Here is a 23,273-nt window from a genome sequence, read left to right on the forward strand (position 1 = left end):
TTATAGTAGCCCCACAGGGGTGCCCTCCTATTTGGGCGAAAAATATTTCCTAACTGGGCCATGGAAAAAATCCGATACAATAACCCTCGTAAACTCGTGTATAACTCTAATAGCTGGCTACCCAGCTATTAAGCTTCTTCTCTTTAGGATTTACTTGTGATAAGTCGCACACCGAACGGTCGAACCCCTGATTCTAGCAGGTCTACACGGCGAACATTTGAATGATATGCTAGTTCGGAGCCTCGATCGTGTATCAATGGTTGGCGACGATAAGTCTCGATATGAATTAGTCGACCTCTTTCTAACAAAAGGGAGTGCGGATGTCAACTCCTGTGACGGCCGTCCCCTCGCGCTTGTGGCGGCAGAAGGACGGGCGAAAATCCTCGAATTACTCATCTCCTATCGCCCGCAAGTAAAATCGCTCAGGAGTGCTTTAGAGCCTACGATGAGAGTAGGCGATCCTGCATTAAGAATGCGAATAATCGAGTTGGTACTTGCCGGCACCAGGGGAGATACCTCGGCTATCGATGATCTGAAGGCTACAGCACTTGCATTAGCTGCGAGATTCCAACACATTGACATCCTAGAGCTTTTAGTTCAGTCGGGAGTGTCAATCCCTTCCATTAACGCCGGATTAGCTGAAGCTATCTCAGGAGGGGATCAGCTCTTTAAAGCAGAGGGTCTGGAGATTATCCAATTCTTCCTCGAACACGGGGCGTTCTGTCAGGCCGTGAGGCTGTTTGAGAGCGACGCTATTGAACTGCTGTCGACGTCAGCCAATCCAGCTGCCGTTGATATGACTTTCAAGGGTATAATAGAGCATTCGGATGACTGGCATGCTCCCGACGACTGCAACATCTGGCTCACTGAGCTCCTACTAGAACGGGGTCCAAGTAGCGAGACTGTAATGCTTGCTCTTATCCGAGCGATTCAGGCTTACGTCTCAGGACGCTCTTCGGAGATTCTCATCGATATGATACTAGGATCTAGGGAGGCCAACGTAAATTACAACAAGGCGGAAGCTCTCAAGATTGCAGCTAGAGCTGGAAACGTGAGTTTGTTGAAGAAGCTCGCTAGCAGCGGTGCGACTCGAGAGATCCTGACATATGCTTTTGCTGATGCGGTTGTGGTCAAGTCAGACGAGGATACAGTTCTGAGTCTAATCAATGCGCTCATTCTCGGACAGAATGCAGAATGTCGTCCCGGCTTTTCTGCTGTTTTATCTGGTCGATCCCCACCTATCATCGAATGCCTGATTACACATCCGGAATCAGTGAAGCTCGTGACCATTGGGACAGGACAGCCTTATACTATGCCGCCCAAGCTGGTAGTTTAAAGACTGTCAAGCCCTTGCTGAAGGCGAAATTCAGAAATACCGACGGCAGTCTCCACGAAGCGGCTAGAATGTTGTAGCTGCGCTCATAAAGGCAGGGTATAGTACCAGCTTTCCCAGCAGCAGGCCTGAGCACGACGGTCGGACCCCGATTCAGGAGTTAGCGTACAAATGTGATGGGACGAGAAGCACCTCCGAGATGGAATCAACACTTCTAGCGTTGAAGGCAGGAAAGCTCAGCCCCCATGACAAATGGTAAGGCAAAAATCCGCTATTCCTCGCACTCGAAAATTCATACAACATCACCCTTGCCCTTCTTGACGTTATTATGTGGTCTATCATTAACCATGAGGACAATGTTTTCGTAGACTGGGACCAAAACGGGAAGCGTCTTTTCTTCTCGCCCACCATGTACATGAAGTTTTACCGGTCGCATACTAGCGACCATCAGCAGCTAGAGGGACTTTTGAGAACCAAACATTGCGTAGACCGGTACTATGCAGAATTAGGGGCATAACAGCCACAAGGCGCCATTGGGATTCCAGACGATATTGAAAAAGAGTATAGAAGGATACGGGCAGAAGCGGAGAAGAGACGAAAGCGCGAGCAGGAGCACCAGGATAAGCTACGATGGGAGAGTGAAGAGGCCGCTCTGAAACGGGACAACATCGCACTGCTGCATCAAAGGCAGGTAGATCAGCAAGCGGAGAAGAATGTCATGACCGAGCAGTCTAAAGCTCATTCTATGTGATAAGAGTAAGCTGCTAGGCGGGACGAGATATAATGTGTCGCTCTGTGAAGAGCCTAATTATGCCGTGAGTTTACGAAGGGTCTATTGTGTACAACTTTTTTTTCTTCTTTCAAGTAAAAACAACTTTTAAATGATGTAATATAAAATATAAATGTCAACGCCGTATTGCGAAAAGAGCGACAAGATAAGGAGCCATTAAGATGTACATGTATTTTTTTTAAATAAAAAAAAGAAAAGAATATCTTACAAACACGAGTTGACTAGAAAAATGACCCGATGGTGTAACCAACCTTTTATATATACTGTTTTCTTTAAACCATATATTCATTAATTGTGATATGTTCGGTCGGAGCAAATATCGTTTAACCTGTTGTATAAAATGTACATAGGTATATGCAACTGTTGCATTTTCAATTATGGCCAATGATCTTATTTATCCACTACATCTTTTAAGCTAATAATATCGAGTGTATTGCAAGTATTATTTGTACAGTATACCGGAGGATGTGTTTTGCTCAGACTACCGATCAAGCCCGCCTCATTCAACCACTATACTTCGTACCAATTTAAGCCTTCGCACGCCAGAGTTGAGATTCGTAACTTCATAATTATTCATCATGTACTTAGACTCTTACAATCTCTAACCGCTCACATCGTATCCATTCCCCTTCTCCAGCGCCCTCTTCCACGCCGGCCTGCTAGTGCACCTAGCATGCCACTCCTTAACGCGGGGGTACTTCTCAAAATCCACCCACTTGGACTGGAACGCCCAGTCGACATACCACATGAGCGCGAAGTCAGTGCGCGTCGGGCCGTCCGTACCCAAGAAGTAAGCACGCGTAGAAGTCTTCCCATCCTCCCCATCCTTCTCCAGCTGCGCATCCAGAAACCCAAACACCGTAGCTAGCTCGGCGTCCAAAAAGGCGCTGTCGAGAAAGTAGCGAATAGCACGAACAAATGGGCGCACGAAAAAGGGCGTCTGCGCAACTAGCTGCCCGAACACTAGCTTAAGGAGCAGCAGGGGATTGAGAGTGGCGCCGCCCAGCGAGATCAGCTGCTCCTCGCGCACAGCGTCGTCGTCGGGCGACGAGGCCGGGGGCGGCGGGAGGCGGAACGGCGCGCCTGCATCGTACGTGTTGATAAGCCAAAGGGCGATGGCGCTGCGCTCCGTGATCAGACGGCCCGAGGGCGTAACTAGCGTGGGTGATTTGCCGAGGGGGTGGAGCGCGTGCAAGGCGGGGGGCGAGCGCTTGTTTACGCGGTTATGGAGCACGAGGTTGTACTCGATACCCATTTCCTCGAGCAGCCATAGTATTAGATGAGATTGAGAGTCCTATGTTTTGCTTTTGTTAATCTAGGTACTCATTACTTGTCTAATAAACTGACCTCTAAGTGGTGGAGCGTGGGCTTGTTGTCGGCCATATTTGTCGACGATTAGTAGAGTAGGATACTCTTATTCTCTAAAGTAAGATCTTGAACTTGAATCATTCAAGTTGGTCTAATGAGAGGTATTTATACATACATTCCTATAGGTGGGTCATTTGGTATATATAGAAGCTCTACTACTACAAGCATGTTTTAGCCAATCAAAAGTCGTCGTGTTACCTCATTTAGGAGTCTTACTTGATTAGATACACAGCTGAGGCAGGGATTAGCTTAACATTATGGCTGACTCCGTCATCTTCAGCTTTCGATATAGAACCATCGTGACGTTTTGCTCGACCTTTATCAGCTTACCTTAGGATATACCATACAGTATTTAGATAACGTTAGCTAAAGAATACTAGTCGAGAAACAACTCAGTATGTTACTTTAACCACGCTAATAGATGCTGGTCAAATGCACAGGTCCAAGGTCATGAAATTGAATGCAACATTAGCACTAACGAATCTAGTAATGCGGCTCTCTAGTCAGAGCCAGCATATATACTCCAAACGCCGAACATTGCCACCTATAAAGAACACAATTGCCTTGCCTTTATCGTAACCCGCGACAACCGAACAAACAAGCGAGACACATCACCTTAAATACTGCCTAATCAGGAAGTCTTTTGCCTCTTGGGATCAACTCCTCCATCTCCTCCGCCCTGGACAGAGCCATTTGAGGTAACTTCCGTCAACGGTGCCCTATTACCAGGTTCGGGCCCGGAAGGAGCCGGTCGTTTCACCGTTAACGGTCGATATTGACCTCTATTTCCCAACGGACTGCCTGCACTTCCCGGAGCACCGATCTGTCTCGCGTGATTTAGTGCGGGATTCCTAACATTCCCGATACCTGGCCTGCCAGGGCCAGATGCACCCCCGCTGGTAAAACCGCCACCGGCCGGAGCACCTCCCGGACCACGCTGTTGCTCCTGCTCTCTTTTAAGGGGAGCGACATGCTGACCAGTCCTGGACACTGGCTTGGACGAGTTGTGGTCGATGCCCGGCGTCTTCCGAATCGAGGGACTGTCTAGGCGAGGATCGAATGGCTTTATGCCTTGTGCCGCGATAATAGCAGTATCTGGAGGTGCGTCTTCTGGTAGCTTCTTGATCGACCGAGCCGAGAAGAATGAGACTTCTGCCGGCGCCGTACTGTTCGGCGGGGGCGTACTTATTCTGTTGCTAGCTGTTGCTTGTTGAACTTGGTTATTAATATGGGGAGCGGGTCTGGGGTATTGTTGTGGATTGGGACGACCTTGGAAAGTACCCCCTGTCCGTTGCGGTGGTTGGTTAGGGGTTTGGGGCTGTCTAGGGGGTTGAGCAGCCGGCTTCGGGGGCGGCTGCATGGGCTTTGATGCATTATTTGCAGATGGTGTATTGCGATCACCGCTATTACCAGTGGGTAGAGTTTGTGACTTCTCATTTGAACTCATTATATGAGAACCAGGTAGCACTACCTCATCGGGGTGGCCCTCATCTGTAACGCCAAATTCGGCGAAATCAAAATCCCCAAAGTCCTCGTCCAGTAAGTTTGAAACTACAAATCCAAAACATCAGCATCCGTCCAATCGATGCCGTCGGAGTCAAACCCACCATGCGCAGTCATCTCAACGTTCTTGTCAGCGGTATTCTTCGGCTCCACCTTCACAACATTGGGCTCCTTCTTGGCAAAATCGGAATGGCGATGCAGGTTTTCTTCGTCAAATTTGACCGGGCCAACCTTCATCTTTGTAACCTTGGCTAGATCCTTATCGTAGATACAATTGCCAAGAACATTGCCAAAGTTCCGCAACGCACGTTTCAAGGCATCCGTAGTTCCCTCTTTCTTGGCTTTTTCAAAGGCCGCCGCCTTTCCCTTACAGTTTTCTATGTGTCCATAGCCGATATCCTCGTGATAGGTGCCATCCCGGAGTGTTACTCGAACGATAACAGATAGGCCAAGAGATATCCTGAAGGTTTGCGGATTCTCGTCGACGAAATCAACCTGGATATTCTGAATACTAGACGACCATCCATTGAAACCGAAGACCTCATTGGCGAGAGCGATGCATTTCTCGGCGGCGATATAGTGAACCTTTTGGCCGGATGGGCCACTACGTGCGGAAAGGTATTCGGGACCAAGCTGCTTCTCCAACCTTGATTGTAGCGTCGCAATTTGTGTGGCAGTATATTCAGAGATTCGAGGTTTAGCCTCCTCGAAGGGATTGGCGATGCCGTTGTGCTGGTCACCCGGACTAGTCGCATGTCAGCTCAGACGCGTTCGAGGATAAATGGGATAATGAATGGAAAAACATACGCAGGCATCGTGACAGAATTATTAATGCGGAATAAGTATCATCGAACTCGTAAATGTGCTTCAGCACACTACTAGAAGCAAATGCAATATATAGATGAGACAAACTTGGAATAATGTTGCCGATTTCCACAAATGGACACTAAATAGAGGGATACGCGGATGTAATGCGGATGTTACGTGCAATGCGCGTTGATTGAACCTAATCCTAAAAAAGGATAGAATTACTTCCCCACTCTTAGTCATATCACATGCATGACGGCGCGTAGGCAGACACCAGGTCACCTGACCCACATTGTCAAGTCCTCGCAAGGAGGTACGAAGGTACTAAGTCACGCTTGCTTACCTAATCTATCATACACCACAAAATTCGTCTTTGCTTCTTCTTTTCTTCTTTTCTTCTAAGATGAGTTTCCCTTGAACGACCTTCATAAGGCCAAGGTCAGAAAAGGTCACTTGCCAAATTTGGTAGATATACCCCATTTTTAGGTATTTATCAATTTTTAAACCGAATACTTAATGGTCTTATTATGTTCAAAGTGTTTCAACCTCTCACCGTAATCGTAAAGTGATCAAGGGCATAATTACACAACAGCTTCTTTGATAACATTTCCAACTTCTTTGACCAAATTTAAAACATTCCTCTCTAAGACGTAAAGAAAAAAAGACACATACTACTTCACATACTACTTCGTCTTGACATAAACCGATACCGAAAAGTCTGCCGGTTCCGTGTACCTCAACGAAGAAAGTAACAAAAAATATTCGCCACATTGCGTTGAATAGGCCCCGCCGAGGATTGAACTCAGGTCTCAGGAAAGCTTGATATCAATCAAAATCCTGCGTGCTGTTTCTTTGTTAGTGACCTAGCTCAAGACAAGCAGGTATTTTGAGGGAGACATACCTAACCACTACACTACGCGGCCGTGTTTATCTTGTGGTGCCAAGATATTGCAGTTGGCCCTTAGTTTGCCTTTTAGCTTGCAATATGAGCGGAGATAAATCGGGGATTCACTTACTTAGGTGCATTTCGTCAGGCCACAGAAAATTTACTCCCAAGTTATTATTGAAAGAGACTATATATGACTGGTTCTACACCCACATATCTTAGTTCTTAGCTCTTGTTCTCTTTATCGTATTGTCGATTAACACATTCATTTATATGAGGGTCTCGAAAGGTTCAAACTAAGTTTCTTGGAGTACCCTTGTTCTAATTGAACTTAACTTAGTAAAAGCTTCAGTAACCATTGCACATCTTCTCATATCTCAGGGGCGGTTGGCTTTCATATAAACAACAACATCAATTATGACTAAAAGTAACTAGGAAAACAGGTAATTAAGCTATATTAGGTAGTGCTTCAACGGCCTAGAGATCTGAGAGACAATCCATTCCAAGGTTCGTATGAATGAGTTGACTAGATCTCGCGATGCAACACTAAAAACTTTAGTAGCCTGACTTCAGGCAAGGCTGTTATGAGAGACTTGAGTTATTCAGCCTTTATTTACACCACTCACAAGTTTCTTGACCCATTCCGGCATTGGCGGTGGTGTCTGCTTACGCGGCCTAATTGGTATATCATGTTTCACTGGCCAACTCGGTCTTACACGCTTTGTCTCTGTTCTGACCGGTGTCGGCGTTGGCGGCGTTGGCGGCGGCGTTGGCATTGACGTTGGTATCGTTCCCTTTTTTACTGGCGTTGGTGGTTCTGATCGCGTTTCATCAACTGGAGGTGTTTTCAGCCCTAACCGCGTTGGTGGCGTTACTACGACTGGTGGGATAAACCGAGGCCGCTTTGGATCTGACTCCCCATCTCTGACTTCTGGGCTATCGGGCGGAGATTTATAGAATCCGAGCCTCAAATCCTCTGTGGCTCCCTCCGCCCTCTTTCTTTTTCTGTCTTCGAAGTCTTTTCGGTCTAGCTTTGCCTTTCTGACGATATCTTCCCTCAACTCGGACCTCGCCTTTCTCTGTTCGGTCAATTCCCGCTGTGCCTTTCTCTTGGCCCTTTCCTCTTTAGCCGCCTGCAGTCTTTTTACCCGTCTTTCTTGGAGCTTATCTTGTACTTCTTTACTGTTGGGCCTATATTTCTTGTCGTCGGGCGTTCCCACAGCTGCGTAGAAGTTGCACGATATTGATTCAAGTAGTTGTAATACCGATCCAGGATCGCCTTACCGTCAATGCTCTTTCCATCAATTGTGGTGGCGGTATCTATGTTTGCTCAATTTCATGTCCTAGAATCGCACGTACCTCTCGCTCGCGTTGAAGTATGGATCCGCTGGATTGGCCATAGATCGTCTTCCACATTGAAGGAGCTGCCTTTTTCTTTGACTGGAACCCCACGATTTTTGGCAATTTCCCTCCACATCTTTATTCTTTTCTCCAGCTTCTGTAGTTCCTTCGTGATCGTAGCGTGGGTAGCCATCAAGTTCGAAAATGGTACCCCGACAAGATCGAGTGAAGTTTGAGAGAGAGGTCCTAATATATGAAATATTAAGAGTAGCTCTGAGCGCTATTTTAGCGAGGGCCATGGCAGCTTCGGCCTTCTCGACGGCTCCCCCTAATGTGTAATGAAGTACTTGCTAAACTGGAGGGGGGTTCCGTCAGGGAGCAACCCTTCTCTAATCGCTAACCCCCAGTCTTCGACTTCGATGAGCGCCCAGCGGATATTGCTGCTCTGTTTATGGGCTAACGTTTATCTGTTTATGTTTTTCTTTTCCGCTTTCAACTCTTCAAGAGCAACTTCTCTCTCTCTTCAATCTCAAGAGTCCTCCGGCGGATATTTCCCCCATGATGAAGCTACGAGAATCTCCCCGTGCTTCCGCTTTTTTCGCGTCTGCCATATTAAGAATGTTCGATGGCTTGTAGTCTTCGCCTTCACCAATGTGGGCGTCTTCGCCGATATCAGTCTCGTTCCTTATTCTATATCCGCTTTTACGCTCATGCTGAGTAGACGTGGAGCTAATAGACATCTTGAGCGATTTCCTCCTCGTCAAGTACAATGGTTAATAAGTTATTAATTTGTCAGTTGGGAAGAGAAGTGTTGGCCGAGTGATTCTGTTGGAGAGTAGATGATGGTGATGAGATGAGTGATTTCGTGGAATTTTGAGCTGCTACTCTACACATCATTAAATACACTTCCTGGGACATTGTTAATACAACAAGTGAAAGCTTGACAAAATTGTCGTATCGGAACAATAAATAAACAAGCGAAGTGTTTCTAGTACACACCTATCAGAAAGAGATTGTAGAATAAGGTAGTTAATGAAAACAATCAGTTTGATATTCCGGCTATCACGAGGTGAACCAAGCACACAAAAACAACTTCATTGTTTCGCAAGGAACTCTAACTTAGCTACAAGAATCTACGTCTATTCATACTGAATATGTCCTTTGTTCTAGATGTCTTGTATATAATCCTGATACCTACTAGGATTTTCGTCTGCTATCTCAAACATGGTTTTATTCAAGGACAATGTATAAGAAAGAAGAAGTTATTGTGCGGACTTTCAATTACTATGAATCTTTCAACTAGAGCATGGCATTACAATTTAAATTCGATGGGAATTATTGGCATATCAGGTACCTACGTTTTCAATGGTTTGGTATTAACCAGGTACTTTAGGTACTTAATGTTAGGTGCCTGGGTATAAGAAGATGGTCATTCAGATTTAAGATTAATATGATTTTACGCTTGAATAATAGAGAATGGCGACCTTAGGGGCATAGCTATTTTCGGGGATTCATTGTGTAGATTATCTACCTAAGTACTCTAGCATAGTTATATTAAACACTCATGGTTACTAATTCAAAACACTTGAATCTCTACTTGGCACACGTAATGAGTAAGAGACGGGCGTGTTAATATAGTCTTGGGTTTCGATTTATAATTCTTTACTATCTTGTACTGTACACGAAGTTAGAACTGCAGAAGATCGGTGACCTTCATTATTATCTCCCTTTACTTTTTTCTTATGCATCATGAGCACATAAGTGATTTTCAGAACTTCCTTTTTCATCGCATCCGGAGACATACCGGCCAATAGGACTACTTCCTATCCGCAGTTAACTATGCATTTCATCGGACTTATGTTTATGTGGGGATACATTTATCTCCGCTGGCCTTGGATCTATTACTCGTAGCAATAGCCAGTACTGAGCTATCATTTCTATTATATTGCTTAAATTTTAGCAGGGTTATTACGTCTCGACCGTTCCCCCAGGTTCCATCGTAGGTAAGACTACTTAAATAGGAAATATATGAAGGCTCGGCACTCGAAGGCGAATGGTTGAGTACAGCCATTAGATAAGGAAGGCTTGGCTTCAACAGTTGTGCCTAACCAAATGCGTTGCTAAGCTACCACCTACTAGCCTTACTACTTGGTTGTTTATTTTAACTTAGGTACTTGAGTAATTAGATCTAATCAATTAAATCTAATAAGCTCATGATATATGTTTCTGTCCAAGACGAGAATTATTCATAGTTGTCGTCATTTTTAACTTGATAGAATTGACTGTTTAGGTACTCCCCCGTGCTCCACTATTGTTGTTCAAAGCGCATTTCGGGCCAAGCCCCGAGGCATGCAACGATATTAGTGGAGATAGTTGCTCGAAGGAGTTAACAAATGCTAACATCACTCAGTTGTTTTGGCTAGATATAGAAACTCCCCGAAGTCATTAACTTAACTACACACTTTAATAAGTTGATTTATACGAGGCAGGTGTTTCAGAGATTACGGGAACTATTCCAAGTTATACTCTATTGTAGCAATGCGAGTTGATATATCAATTCTCTATGAAATATCTCCGCTTGTGCTTTTGTACGTCTATCCGACGCATATGCGTCGAGCTCGTCTAAAACAAGGCCACGCAAGCCTTAGTTAGAATAATTGGTATGTCCCGGTATTAAGTGACCCATGGTTCTTACATACTTACTCGCAGAAGGTAATGGGGATTTACAACTTGGCGCGGAGTTTAGGATACCTTACAAGAACAATTTTCGATTATGTCACTGTTTACTTCTCTCATATAAGGTCTATGACGAGAATGTAGCTTTATCTCCTTTCTATAGTAACTCTTACCTGTTGTCGTTTCTTCTTATAACTTTATAACTTTAAGGAATATTGTTTTATATATATAAATATATCATCATGGAGACCACAAGTTTATTTCGAGTTGACGGCATGGTAGCTGTTGTTACGGGAGGTGCTACTGGTAAGAAACTCGTAACTAATTATTTGTTTCGATCTAATGTGTCGTAGGTCTTGGTTTTATGATGGCCAAGGCTCTTGCGGGAGCGGGAGCGAAAAAGGTCTATATACTTGGGAGACGAAAGGCTGTTCTTGAGAATGCGGCTTCTCACCACCCAAGTTTCGTGCCTATAGTATGCGATATTACCTCTAAATTATCGCTCCAGTCTGCTGTTGAATTTATTAAAAATGACGTAGGCTACATCAATCTGCTTGTAGCCAACTCAGGTGTTATAGGACCCATCAACTCCTTCAACCCGGACTTCACGATTCAACAACTTCAAAAACTCTATTCGAGGAAGTCTCAATGGAAGATTTTACAAACACTTTCCATGTAAACGTTACTGCAACATATTTTACATTGATAGCTTTCCTAGAGCTTCTTGATGCTGGAAACAAGAATGCTCTGAAGGGAGGTTTTGGAGCCCCGGCTCAAGAAGGTAGCAATGTCCTTTCGATCCCCAGTCAAGCCATTGTTACAGGGAGTTTGTCTGGTTTTAGTCGTGATAGGCTTTCCTCACCCGCGTATGCTGGAAGCAAATCCGCCATAGGCCAACTTGCCAAACACGCCAGCACCAATCTTGCCCAATATGAAATCAGGGTGAATGCACTTGCGCCCGGATGTAAGTCATTGCGATCAGATGATTTATTGCATTATCCAATAATAATATGGTGGCTGATCTTATCATACCTAGTATTCCCGAGCGAACTGGCCAATGATTTCCTCGTTGGAAGAGACCCAAGTTCAGAGCCTCTCGATCAAATGGGAGCCATTCCTTCTAGACGGTTTGGTAGCGAAGAGGACATGGGAGGAAGTTTGCTATATCTTGCAAGCCGAGCAGGTTCTTACTGCAACGGTTTAATTCTTACGATTGAGGGTGGCAGGCTGTCAGTAACCACTTCCACTTATTAAGAGTCTCGGGGAGAACATGGTTACCTACATAGTAGAGAGTCATTCATATAGTTATTACCAAGACCATGAAGTCATGTTAGCGCTTAAAGATCTAAGCTATCTAAAGAGAATATAAATGCTTATTGTAAGCTTTTCAACCAATCAGATGAAGCGGAAATATTCCTGTTTCTTTTCTTTCCCGTCATAGGGCGTGTAACTCAGTGGTAGAGTGCTCGCTTCGCATCTTTGGTGCTAAAATTGCGAGAAGTCCAGGGTTCAACTCCCTGCTCGTCCAATATTTTTTTTTGCTAAATACCCTTGTTTGTCTGATAAAACATTCTTTTATGTGTCCCGGTATTCCGTATGTGGACCTCAGTTTCTAACATCTTGCTTTTAAGAAGGCTAAACTAAAACCAGGAACTAAAAAACTAGGGCGGAAAACTCCTTTTGGAATCGGAAATCAGAAGCGGGGCGATCTAAGGCAACTGTAAATCTGTAGTACGGGGATTATGAAGTTTTAAATTGATTCTCCAAACAAGAAATACTTGAGTAAGCAACAGTCGTATTCGGTCGTAATGGTGAGAGTGGTTCTTACTCAGGTGCTTGATTCCGTCGTTTGATTATTGCTTTATGATAAACATCATATTTCTAATTGACATGTGATAATTCCCTTTTACTTACAACATCAAGCTATGAATCGCGCGGTATGGTGGAAGCATCCCGTCGTATCCGGGCAATGAATATTACGTGCATGTATATCCGTGCGCTCGGGTAACTATGTAGATTAGGTAGGCTTTAAAGCTCTTCCCGCAATCACGACATTATTCCCTTGCTACATGAAGCATCTTATCAGGGTAAGTACAGTACACGATGTCTTGGCGTGGAACGTGGGGGAAAGGGGGTATATTTCCCCTATAAGAGATAATATGAGGTTCTAGTAACACGGCTACACAAGATGCGTAACATAAAAAGTAATAAAAAGCACGGAGCCCAGATTATGGAGTATCTCTTAGATGCTATATCTAAATACTATCAAAATAAGTATATTCGATTCCGTCATGAAGTATTGTTAACGAACTAGTCCACAGCAGGCTAGAATCAGAGTTCAAGTGTCGATTTAATAGCCTATAAGAAAGGTCATTCACCCGAAGTTTTGGCTGTCAAAGTTTGATTACAACAATAGGAGAATTACTATACTTTAAATTAGTACATCGAATATTAGTTACAGTTTCTATAAGGGCTTGTGAGGCATGTAACATCACAGAAATTGTTGATACCATACTCATATGATAGTTCAATATTCCATCTATATTGATATAGATATAAATGGTTACTGTTTTTCACTCTCTCTCTCTCAAGGCACTAAGGCATAGGAACAAATTCTTATTCCAAATCTTCATCGTTAGAATTATCGGTCGTCGCTTCATCCTCCCATGCCAGCCGGCCACGCGGAAAATTATCCATCCCGATATAATCAAGCTTTGGTCCCCCCTTAATGATCTTACTGAATTGGTCAATTAGATATCGTTTGGGGAGCCATGGGAAAATCCATCGGGCGAATAATTTGATTAGTGGAGTATCCCAAGTTAGGATTCTTGTGGTGAAGAGTGAGAGATTCATGATCATCTTCATTGGTGCGTGGCGCTTAGCCTGGTAGGATTCAAATACGCGTTCTAGCGTACTTAAGGATAGACTTGACTCTTTGTGAGATACAATCTCACTCTTTAGCTGGCTGCAAAGGGCTACGATGGATTCGATTGATGAATTCCCGCCGAAACCCATGTTGATAGTAACCTGTTTCTCTAAGCAATTAAAAACGTAAGAAAATATACCACATCGTTCAACATACCTTATGAGCAGCATCTCCAGCAAGGACAATTCGACCATAATGCCATTTATCTAGCACACCGTCCTCAACATTCACAAGAGAGGCGCGCTCACGCTTGAGCCACAACTCTCCAAATAGCAGTGACTCGCAAACAGGATAGGAGGCCACCGTCTCAGCCAGCTCTTCGGCATCTTGAGCGGTATAAAACGTCCTCCTTGGCCATATGACCGGTTCTTCGAGACGGAAGGTTACGAACGTGTATACGTGGTCTGGTTGTGATATGACCATAAACGTAAAATGCGTATTGTATACGAAATGAGTATCACACCCGAGCTCCGGCATAGCAGGCCCGGTTAAAAAAAGAACTTTCCAGTTTGCCTTCATACCTATTTGGCTATTAGTCTCCTAGAAGTATGTATAAAGCACTACGTAATTCAGCACATATTGTCAGTTTACTTACACATCTTTTCCTTGGTTGTAATACTACCAGGAATAGTTTTATTTGAATAATCCCACATCATACTCCTAACAGAGCTATGCACTCCGTCGCAGCCGATTACCATGTCACCTATCTCAACCGTTCCATCCGCAAGAACAGCTTCGATGCCATCCTCAACGTGTCTTAACGCTTTAACGGAGCAACCCGTCCTAACTAGTGATTTAGTAGGGAGGTTATCGTAAAGTATTTGCAATAATCTTCGCCGTTCAATTACGACCTCAGAGATTCCATGGCTGATATCAATTATAATTCAGCTCATACTCTAGTGGTCTTGTGGGGTTATCGCATACATACTTCTCTTTAAGGGGCTCAGATAAAGCAATATCCGATATAATAGTCCCATCCGGTAGCCGGAATTTTAGTCCATTCACCGGCGCACCTACTGATTCGACCGCTTCTAGACAACCGATCTGGTGCAATATTCGTGTGGAATTCGGATATATAGTTATACTAGCACCTTCAGCAGGCGCGATCTCTACGCGCTTCTCGAGGACGACATGATCAATGCCCGCTCGTTGTAGGCAATTAGAAGCCGTAAGACCAGCAATACCACCACCAACAACGATGACTCTAAATGGACGAGTGGTCGAATCTTGCGAATTCATATCTAAGATGGATGGGGACCCCGGGATTGTATTTAGACGTCATAAAATAATATTCAGTTGCCTTGATTATGAGGCTCTAGTATATTAGAATATTAATGGAATAAAATGTAATGGAATAAAATCCATTACCAAATAACCTTTTAGTGGTGCAGTGGTATGCTGACATATGTACGTCGTACTTGGCTGATTGACCCTTCTGCGTCCCGCTCTCCAATGAGTCTATTTAACAAGGCATTCCCTATAAGTTAAGTACACTTGTCAAGATATTCCTTAGATTCGGCTACTAAAATATTTATAAGCCAAAGTAAACTAATTCCTAGTTTATGAAGACATTTATATACCTAATATATCATTTCCATACCTCAAACTGAATGATGTAAATTTACTTATATTTCCACACGTGTCTTTGGAAAGATACATAAAGAGCTAATAGAGAGAGTAAACTGAACTATGCCCAATAAAAAAAAACTATGACCATCTCGTATGTGGTAACCCATAAGATACCATTAGTCTCATGCACTCTCGGGGAACTTGCATGAATACTACCTCCAATTGAGCAAGTTGATCTGACACAATTTAACCCGATATGTCCCCCAATACACCCCTCTGCGAGGATTTAAGACTATTATTATATTCATAGATACTCAGGTTACTTAGGTACGTGCCTAACACAGTCCCAACCATCCCAAAGATTTAGCTCCGTTTATCGAAACCCAATTAAGTATACGATAACTTATTATCAAGGTGGCACGTTTACGCAGGTGTGCATATGCATATCACAAATCAGGTTGAGACGATGACCATCGCTGCTGACAACAATAGCACGAGGCGCCAGAGCGGCTAGAGGATTGATGGATACACCATAGACTAATATAGAGCATATACTATTTTTTATTATTATCTTGATAGACTTAGTTCTATATTTCCTGGATCTCTGAATAAAACGCCGAGTCTGCTCAAAGACAAATCCAATCAGTAACAACGAGTCTCACAAGCCTGTGGAACGAGACGCCTCAACCACCAGGTCGGCCAGTTTCTCCGGATAGTTTACGTATGCCGCATGCGCGCAATCCAGTACTACTTTCTTAATAGCGACCTGAGCCTCCTTCGTATTTGCGAAGCACAAGTCTTGAAGAATGGGCGGCACGCGACGATCCTGTGTAGTAAAGATATATGCTCGGGCACATCTTTCCAGGCTTCGTACACCGTCTTCCCCTTAATAGCGTCCAAGTTATGATGCGTAGATTGCCGTTTTTGTTCCTCCTGATCCTCAAGACTTACGTCGTGACATAAAGCCTGAACAGGATCATTAAGAAACCAGGTGCCATCTTTTTCAAAAGTAATTTCTGGGATGCTCTCCAATGAGACACCCAGATCCTCAATTAGGGTCCAAATACTCTGGCCCTTGGCTAAAAGGTAAGCCGACAAGTAGAACAGATAAACAACGCCACCGGAAACGCCCTTGGCTTCGCGATCCTTGCGAGTGAGACCCTCGATAGCATTCGTTCCCACGACACCTCCGTACGAATGCATGAATAGAATAACCTCTTTGCCATCATTAACGAGAGGCTCGACTATTTCGCGTACAGCCGCCACATCAGCATCGTGTGATGAATTGGGCGGTCGAGCACCGTTATTTGATGGTAAAGCCGGTACATGAACAGTAAAGGATTTTGCTTGGAGTGCATCAACCAGTTTTCGGTATGCACCAGGTAGCGTCCATGCACCAGGTACTAGCACAACGGTAGGCTGTGTCAAGGACATGATATATCGTTGAAGATTTGTAATTTTAACAGTGTTTACCTAAGTTAGTCGGCATTCAAAATGAGACTTACAAATCAGAATAATACCATTCCTAAACGCGACCCGCATATCATCGGGCAGTATAGCGGGGTTGACAGTTGTCTTTCTTAGCACATGTTAAGCTAACCCTAACTCTAGGTAGTTATAGTTATCTATAACTAACTATTTCTAAAGTCTTTCAACTTATGCGTATAACCGCTCGCAAAGACTAATTGAATATTGACTTAATTTAATAACAATTAACTATGTTAAGCACTTGTGTTAGAGCTATTAATTGAAGGTCTGAAAATAATAACGTAAGTGGCAGACATGTAGAATTCATATTTTGAAAGGGGTTTCGTCGTTACGAGTTGCATTCTCAACTTCTCTTCCAAGAACTAATGCTTATATTCATCCCTAAGGTAATTATAACTCTAATACCTCCTGTTGGTCTATACTTGTCTCTTGCGCACATGGATTCCCAATCTCAAATCCCAGATCGATATCGTGTTGCTCGTAAAGCTGCTTCAGTATGCGTAGCGCCTTGTGACATATCTCCGCTACACTAGGGTCACCGCTAAGTTTTCGTCTCGTGCTCAACCCTTGAGCTTGGACCCCGTCATCATCAGTGTAAGTTAATTCTACTTGATCCTCATCGCCCTCTCCTAAATTAAGCGATTGTTCAATGTACTTGAGTGGAATTGGTGCGCAAGGCGGCGGCTGTGCATAATTCTCAAAGTGAATAGGTACGTTTTGAGTGCTGTAAAGACAAGTTCCGGCAACGCTGTCACACGACTCCCTCTCGCCAAGCTCGAACCAGTGGAACGGATCGGCATCTGGCGTGAAGTACGTTGCATTACCCCTGTTACTTCTTAATCTCCACCTGAAGACACAAAATCAGCAATCAACAAGTAGAAACAAGATGATGCGGTGGATGAACATACCAGCCGAAACTGAAAAAGCCCTTCTCTGTCATGTAGCTGAAGTAGTCGGCTGGGCATATCGTGTGATCCGCCCAGGCCCCATCACTCGAGACCTCGATAACAGATGTGGCGTGGAATAACACTGGTTGTATAAACGGTGCTGCTCGGACCACAGCGGCAACGGTGAAGAGAGCGAGTAGTAGTTTTTGGTAGTCCATACTTTCTCCCTTATTGTGTAGCTGTTGTAGATACCAAGCTACGATAAATGTTAAGGCGATAATATGCACTTGACCTTGCCCCTGAGATTTTCTGCGTAGTTAGTATGAATCAAGGCGACATTGAAAGAAACTTGAACATTATAAATGTATTACTATGGTAAGTTATCTCGGGGAGTTGCAATAGCAAACGTGGATTTCTTTCGGATACCCGCATCCAGTCTTGGCTTTTAAGCCACAGTTAAGTTGAGGGGTAAGATGTTTTATGGTAACGACTTATTTCCTCCTCCTAACCCTTCCTTTGTCAGTTCAGTAAGAATTCTATTAGGAGCTACTATTGGCAATTATGTAGTAATAGCAATCAATACCCCTTTAGGAAGCTTCCAACTCAGTAAGCTAGGGATCGGATCCCCAGTAAGCCTAGTCTTGGCTCAGCTTTTTAACTAAGATGGAGCAATAGGGAAGTTAGAAATGTAAAATATAAAATGTGAAACAATATTCATCCTGCTGATATACGAAGTTATCACAATCTCTGGTAACTCCGAACTTTTTCCACTTTATCACATCCAGCAAATGCAGCATACTGTCTCACGCAGCGATAACATCGCCGATGCTATCGGGCTATCTGAAAATTTTATCAGCGTTATAATTCTCTCCATGCCTACAAAAAGTTCATTGCCATCACAAGTGACCATCGAAGGTCATACGGACATCCTCGTGGCCACTTCAACCGGAAGCAACGTTTTTCTACTTTCGCTCTGTATGGAAAATATTATGGTCGACGTATCTAGATACATGTTTAGCCATGACAATGTCATTCTCACTGAGCTAGCAGTGATGTGGCGTGCAGCCTTTGCTTTTATGCTAGCCGTATAGTTCAACGCGAGATATTCTGACTGGATTAGAGGGGCAATGTTAGGAGGCTATATTGTCTTCATCGCCTTAGAGTTCTCAGTTATCCTTAAGGTTCCCAATTCAACGTAGAAGTAAAGTGTTAATGTAGATATTTTATACTGTGTAGCGATACATAGGGATTGTTTAGTTCACGGTGTAGGGCTAATTTTCAGACTGGTAAATAATCAGATCTATGGATAAGTTCAAATAGCGTAAAAAGTCATCATTACAATTTCAACAATAACAGGTACCTAGGTACCTAATTCAGTTTTGTTCAGTTAACCTTTTAAAAACTTGATCTTACGAGGTACTTAGATGAGATTTTACCTTTGAGTCTAACTGGTGTTTTAAGCCTTTCCCATCTGCACACCTCTTTTATGCAATAAGTAATCACATCAAATAATTATCATAAATAAAGGAGGGACGAGCCCGGGCCTCAGCTAACTGAAATAGATACCTAGGTAGGGTACAGAGACACTTCCAAGTTATGCAGGCTTGCTACGTTCGGCGTGGATAATCTCAGCAGCTTGCTCAGCTAAAGCATATACAGCAACCTGTAAGTGCCCGGTAATAACAACTGGGAAGACTGAGGCGTCGACCACGCGTAGATTCTTCACTCCTTTTACCTTCAAGTTGTTGTCCACCACTTTACCCATTGCTGCGGTCCCCATAGGGTGTTCGCTCGTACTAAACGAACCTGTTAGTCCTGGTATAAAACTAGACAGTATAAGAATTGATAATTAAAGATAGGTACTTACCCTAATCCACCTCGGATGCGTGCATCGATGTATTCGTCAGTAGAGTTTGTAGTCAGGACGCTATCAAACCCTGGAGCGCCGACCTCCCCATCGAGAATTTCTCGGCCAATAATCGTAGCATCGCTCCCGGCAAACTTGACCTGCATCTTTACAGCATCGCGTATTGCATACCGATCTACGGCTGTGCCCAAGAAGTTAGGATCAATCAGTGGTGCTTCCTTAATATCGGCTGACGCAAGCTTTACTGATCCTCGAGCTGTAGGCAACATTGTAATAGTCCCCAACGTAACTAGTGACCCATCCGCTGCACCGACGTACATGAAGACATGCTCATAGAACGTACGTTCGTTAGCGAGAAGTGGATGGGTAGCTGGATCGGGAATAGCACCCTCATCTTCTGCGATAGCGGCAGCAAGACCCTTTTTCTCTACGTCACAAGACACGATTAAATCAAACGGTTGACCCCAGCCGTATTGCGGTTCTTTGAACAAGGGGTTAGGTGATCCAATCGCCCAACCAGCCTTAGGATCTTTAACCTTCCATGTGTGGAAAAAAAGAGCATGGTCAGCGAGGTTCTGGCCGACGTCTGGGTTGTCTACCAGGACAGGAATGCCAAATTTCCCGAGCTCAGCAGCTGGTCCGATGCCAGAAAGCATCAGTACTTGTGGTGTACGCATGGCACCGGCAGCGACGATGGTTTCACGTCCGCGGATCTCGGTGCCAGTGGCCAGCCGGATTCCGACAGCAATGCTGCCCTCGTGCTTGGTTGGGTTCTCGATCAGCACCTTCTCCACTAGAGTGTCAGTCAAGACAGTGACACCGTCAAGTGGGTATACAACTGAGGCGATTTGCCGCCTGCCGTCCTTCCTATTCTCCTGCAGATCACCAACTCCTACGCGATTGTACCAGTTGGCATCAAGTTCCGGCAAGGGTTTAACACCGAGTTCAGCCCATGATCGTAACGTGTATTCACGAAGCGGGAATTTGCGACCGGTTGAGGCAGCTGTCTGGATAGACACAGGTCCGCTATGACCGTGTTGGTCCGGATGAATAGTATCGCTAGGAAACTTTCCGACCTTCGCATGAATGGAAGCTGACCCTCGTAGCTCCAGCGCGCGTCGTTGATCAATGAGCCCCAGATATCATAGTCGATCTTATCGCCCCGAAGCCACCCTCCTGTAAGGATAGCTTCAGCTTAATATGTCCGAAAATTATTCATAGGGTTGAATAGTTTAACGACGTACCAGTGTTAATAACCGTACCTCCACCAAGGGCTTTGCCACTTGGCAGATCGATACTTCGCCCATCGACGTGGGACTGCTTAACGCTATGGTCTTTCCAGTCAAAATCACCGCCGATTAAATTGGTAGAATTCACCCAGACAATGTCAGATCGATTATTTGCATTGGGCCCTGCCTCCACGAGAAGGATTTTGAGGCACGAGTCAAATTGATAAAGCCGGTGGGCAACAACTGACGCTGCAAGGCCACCGCCTACAAATATATAATCCCAGAATATGCTGGATACTTGAGAGGAATCCATAGTTGTGAAGCGGAAGAATAAAATGATAGTAGTGAGCAATCCGTTCCAGAGAAAAGGACGAGGTTCTAGGCTTCGTTAAATAGGCCGTAGCTTCGCTCGCTACCGTCACGGGTAAAAATAGAACCCCTTTAACAGTATCAAAAGAAAAAAAACTAAATAAAATTTTAATTTTAATATGAAGTGATACATTAATATTATAATAAAATAATAATTTAATTTAATTTAATTTATGTTAAAAGTTACTAAATCTTTATTAGTTAAAACTTTTACATATGTGTAACTTACCACTCTTGTCTTTCCTATTATATGCCACTATAAATTGAAAATTGACTCGTGGTTTACTTCTTCACACAGGAATCCTTGTGGCTGTTAAGATGCATACCCTTTGGGTTATAATAATCGAAACTGGGCACATTAAACTTGGATAAGGATGCGGGCAAGAAGTACGAAATATGCCACCAGATTACCAATATAGCTGCATCCATTTTGTCGTAAATGTCTCAGTCGTTCAAGGATATGACTAGCCGCTTGTATTACCACACTACAAGTATATCCATAATACCTGATTTACACTCATGTATCTCGAAGGTAATTCACGGGACGAGAAATATGATATACTTAGGATCAAGATCAACACTTTACTAATTACCTACCTACTTAACTTTGGGCACGTATCTATGGCATTAAAAAGTAAAGTACCTGATTCAGTCGTTCACTTTCCTGTGAGATTAGATTCTTACAAGATGAAAGTATACTCGTTCAGTTGCAATATCAGCCCAGTCCAAATTTTACTTATCTCATAGATATTAAGTATATCCTCGGATCTTCTAACTACTTATACAATGACAGAAAAGGCGAACAGCGGCCCTATCCTCGCGATAACGATTACCATGGGCACTCTAGTCTCGTTGTGGGTCGGTATGCGAATATTGACGCGGCGTATGCAGGGATGTCTTCGTTACTACCCGAGGATATTCTTTGTTATCTTGCCCTGGTTCGTCTCCTATCTATAATGAGCGGTCAATTTACTAAGGGCCTCGATGAATATCGCAGTTGACATACTATGGTTTGTGTGTCAATGCTGTTCTTAGTTGGTTTTGCCTTCGCCGATATCTTTTCTGATCCCACTAATATATATTGAAGTGAGCGTTTTAGGCGGTGCCGGACTACACGTCACGCAGTTAGAGTCTCATCAACTCGAGATATTCTCTCGGACTGTATTTGCGGCTCAAGTTCTGTTTGCCGCATGTTTGGGGTTAGTAAAATTAAGCATTGCGAGATGTCTCCAACGTATCTTTTTTACGCGTCGTTTTCGAATAGCTGCAAATGTTGTCATGGGGTTTTCGATAGCTTGGACACTACAGACTATCTTAATTGGCGTGTTAATATGTCAACCCGTTGAGCTCAACTGGGACCCAACCGTACGTGGGACGTGCGGTAACCAGACGATAGGGTTCACCTCGGTCGCGGTGGTCGACATAATGACAGACCTTATGCTCATAGCGCTTCCATTGAAGCCATTGCTAAAACTACGGATCAGGACTTTGCACAAGGTTGCCTTGTTGATAATATTCGGTGCTGGACTCATGTAAGTAGCCGTCCAACTTCTAACTCTTCCTTCTTCCACTACGTGTTTCTCTTGTAACTATTTTACATAGGTATTACCCATGATTCTGACAGACAAACAGTACTATGGCCGTCTCCGCTGTTAGGCTTTATATCACATTTAAACTCATTATAGTGACTTGAGCTATTCCACAGTTAGCAATAATTATCTCGTGGTTATTCAGCCCGGAATCGCTATCATGGTAGCTTGCAGTCCCCTTCTCAAACCCATCCTAGACCGAGTACTCAACTCATTGTCTGGCACCCAGCATCATAGTTTAGGCGGAAGCTCGGCCCACAATCTTAGTATAAGGTTAAGGTCATTAGTTAAGAACGACCACAAGGAGACAATTAACTCTTCACGATCAATGGCAGCCGAGTTCGAACAACTCTCGGATAGCGAGTACGATATCCGCGGGGGGCTTGCGGATATGGGTACATATCAAGCAAGGATTCAAGCACAAGAGAATCCCTACTCGGGACAGGATTTAAGCGGCAGGGTGGTCTTCGGTAATGAGCAGATTAGGGTAACACGACAGGCAATTGTGACAAGTAGTCGATAGCTCATGGTCAGGAATATCAGTGACTTATGCGGGATACGAGTTAGACATAGTGCAAAAGGTTTACCCTTGAGTATGAATATTAAAAGGCTATACCTACATGGATGTACCCATGTTTGAAGTGA

General features: G+C 44.0%; 6 protein-coding genes across 6 annotated transcripts; 1 reads left to right on the top strand and 5 right to left on the bottom strand.

Annotated features, from left to right (window-relative positions):
• Window positions 1-226: 226 nt before the first annotated feature.
• GL218_05514 (uncharacterized protein) lies at window positions 227-1,336 on the top strand (the record flags this gene model as incomplete). The annotated part of the gene is made up of 1 exon (XM_033582180.1): window positions 227-1,336. The coding sequence occupies one exon, from the start codon at window positions 227-229 to the stop codon at window positions 1,334-1,336; it is 1,110 nt and encodes a 369-aa protein (XP_033434698.1).
• Window positions 1,337-2,724: 1,388 nt separating this feature from the next.
• On the bottom strand, window positions 2,725-3,506 carry GL218_05515 (Glutathione S-transferase 3; the record flags this gene model as incomplete). Its single annotated transcript, XM_033582181.1, has 2 exons — window positions 2,725-3,417; window positions 3,471-3,506. The coding sequence occupies 2 exons, from the start codon at window positions 3,504-3,506 to the stop codon at window positions 2,725-2,727; spliced, it is 729 nt and encodes a 242-aa protein (XP_033434697.1).
• Window positions 3,507-4,122: 616 nt separating this feature from the next.
• Window positions 4,123-5,809, bottom strand: GL218_05516 (DNA repair and recombination protein rhm52; the record flags this gene model as incomplete). Its single annotated transcript, XM_033582182.1, has 3 exons — window positions 4,123-5,042; window positions 5,099-5,739; window positions 5,802-5,809. 3 exons carry the CDS (start codon window positions 5,807-5,809, stop codon window positions 4,123-4,125), a joined length of 1,569 nt encoding a protein of 522 aa, XP_033434700.1.
• Window positions 5,810-13,320: 7,511 nt separating this feature from the next.
• On the bottom strand, window positions 13,321-14,053 carry GL218_05517 (FAD binding domain protein; the record flags this gene model as incomplete). The annotated part of the gene is made up of 2 exons (XM_033582183.1): window positions 13,321-13,731; window positions 13,787-14,053. 2 exons carry the CDS (start codon window positions 14,051-14,053, stop codon window positions 13,321-13,323), a joined length of 678 nt encoding a protein of 225 aa, XP_033434699.1.
• Window positions 14,054-15,857: 1,804 nt separating this feature from the next.
• GL218_05518 (uncharacterized protein) lies at window positions 15,858-16,633 on the bottom strand (the record flags this gene model as incomplete). The annotated part of the gene is made up of 2 exons (XM_033582184.1): window positions 15,858-15,974; window positions 16,055-16,633. The coding sequence occupies 2 exons, from the start codon at window positions 16,631-16,633 to the stop codon at window positions 15,858-15,860; spliced, it is 696 nt and encodes a 231-aa protein (XP_033434702.1).
• Window positions 16,634-19,168: 2,535 nt separating this feature from the next.
• On the bottom strand, window positions 19,169-20,983 carry GL218_05519 (Oxygen-dependent choline dehydrogenase; the record flags this gene model as incomplete). Its single annotated transcript, XM_033582185.1, has 4 exons — window positions 19,169-19,370; window positions 19,442-20,467; window positions 20,518-20,617; window positions 20,686-20,983. 4 exons carry the CDS (start codon window positions 20,981-20,983, stop codon window positions 19,169-19,171), a joined length of 1,626 nt encoding a protein of 541 aa, XP_033434701.1.
• Window positions 20,984-23,273: the final 2,290 nt, after the last annotated feature.

The sequence above is a fragment of the Daldinia childiae genome, assembly GCF_008694065.1.
Source record: "Daldinia childiae strain JS-1345 chromosome Unknown Scaffold5, whole genome shotgun sequence".
Lineage (NCBI taxonomy): Eukaryota > Fungi > Ascomycota > Sordariomycetes > Xylariales > Hypoxylaceae > Daldinia > Daldinia childiae.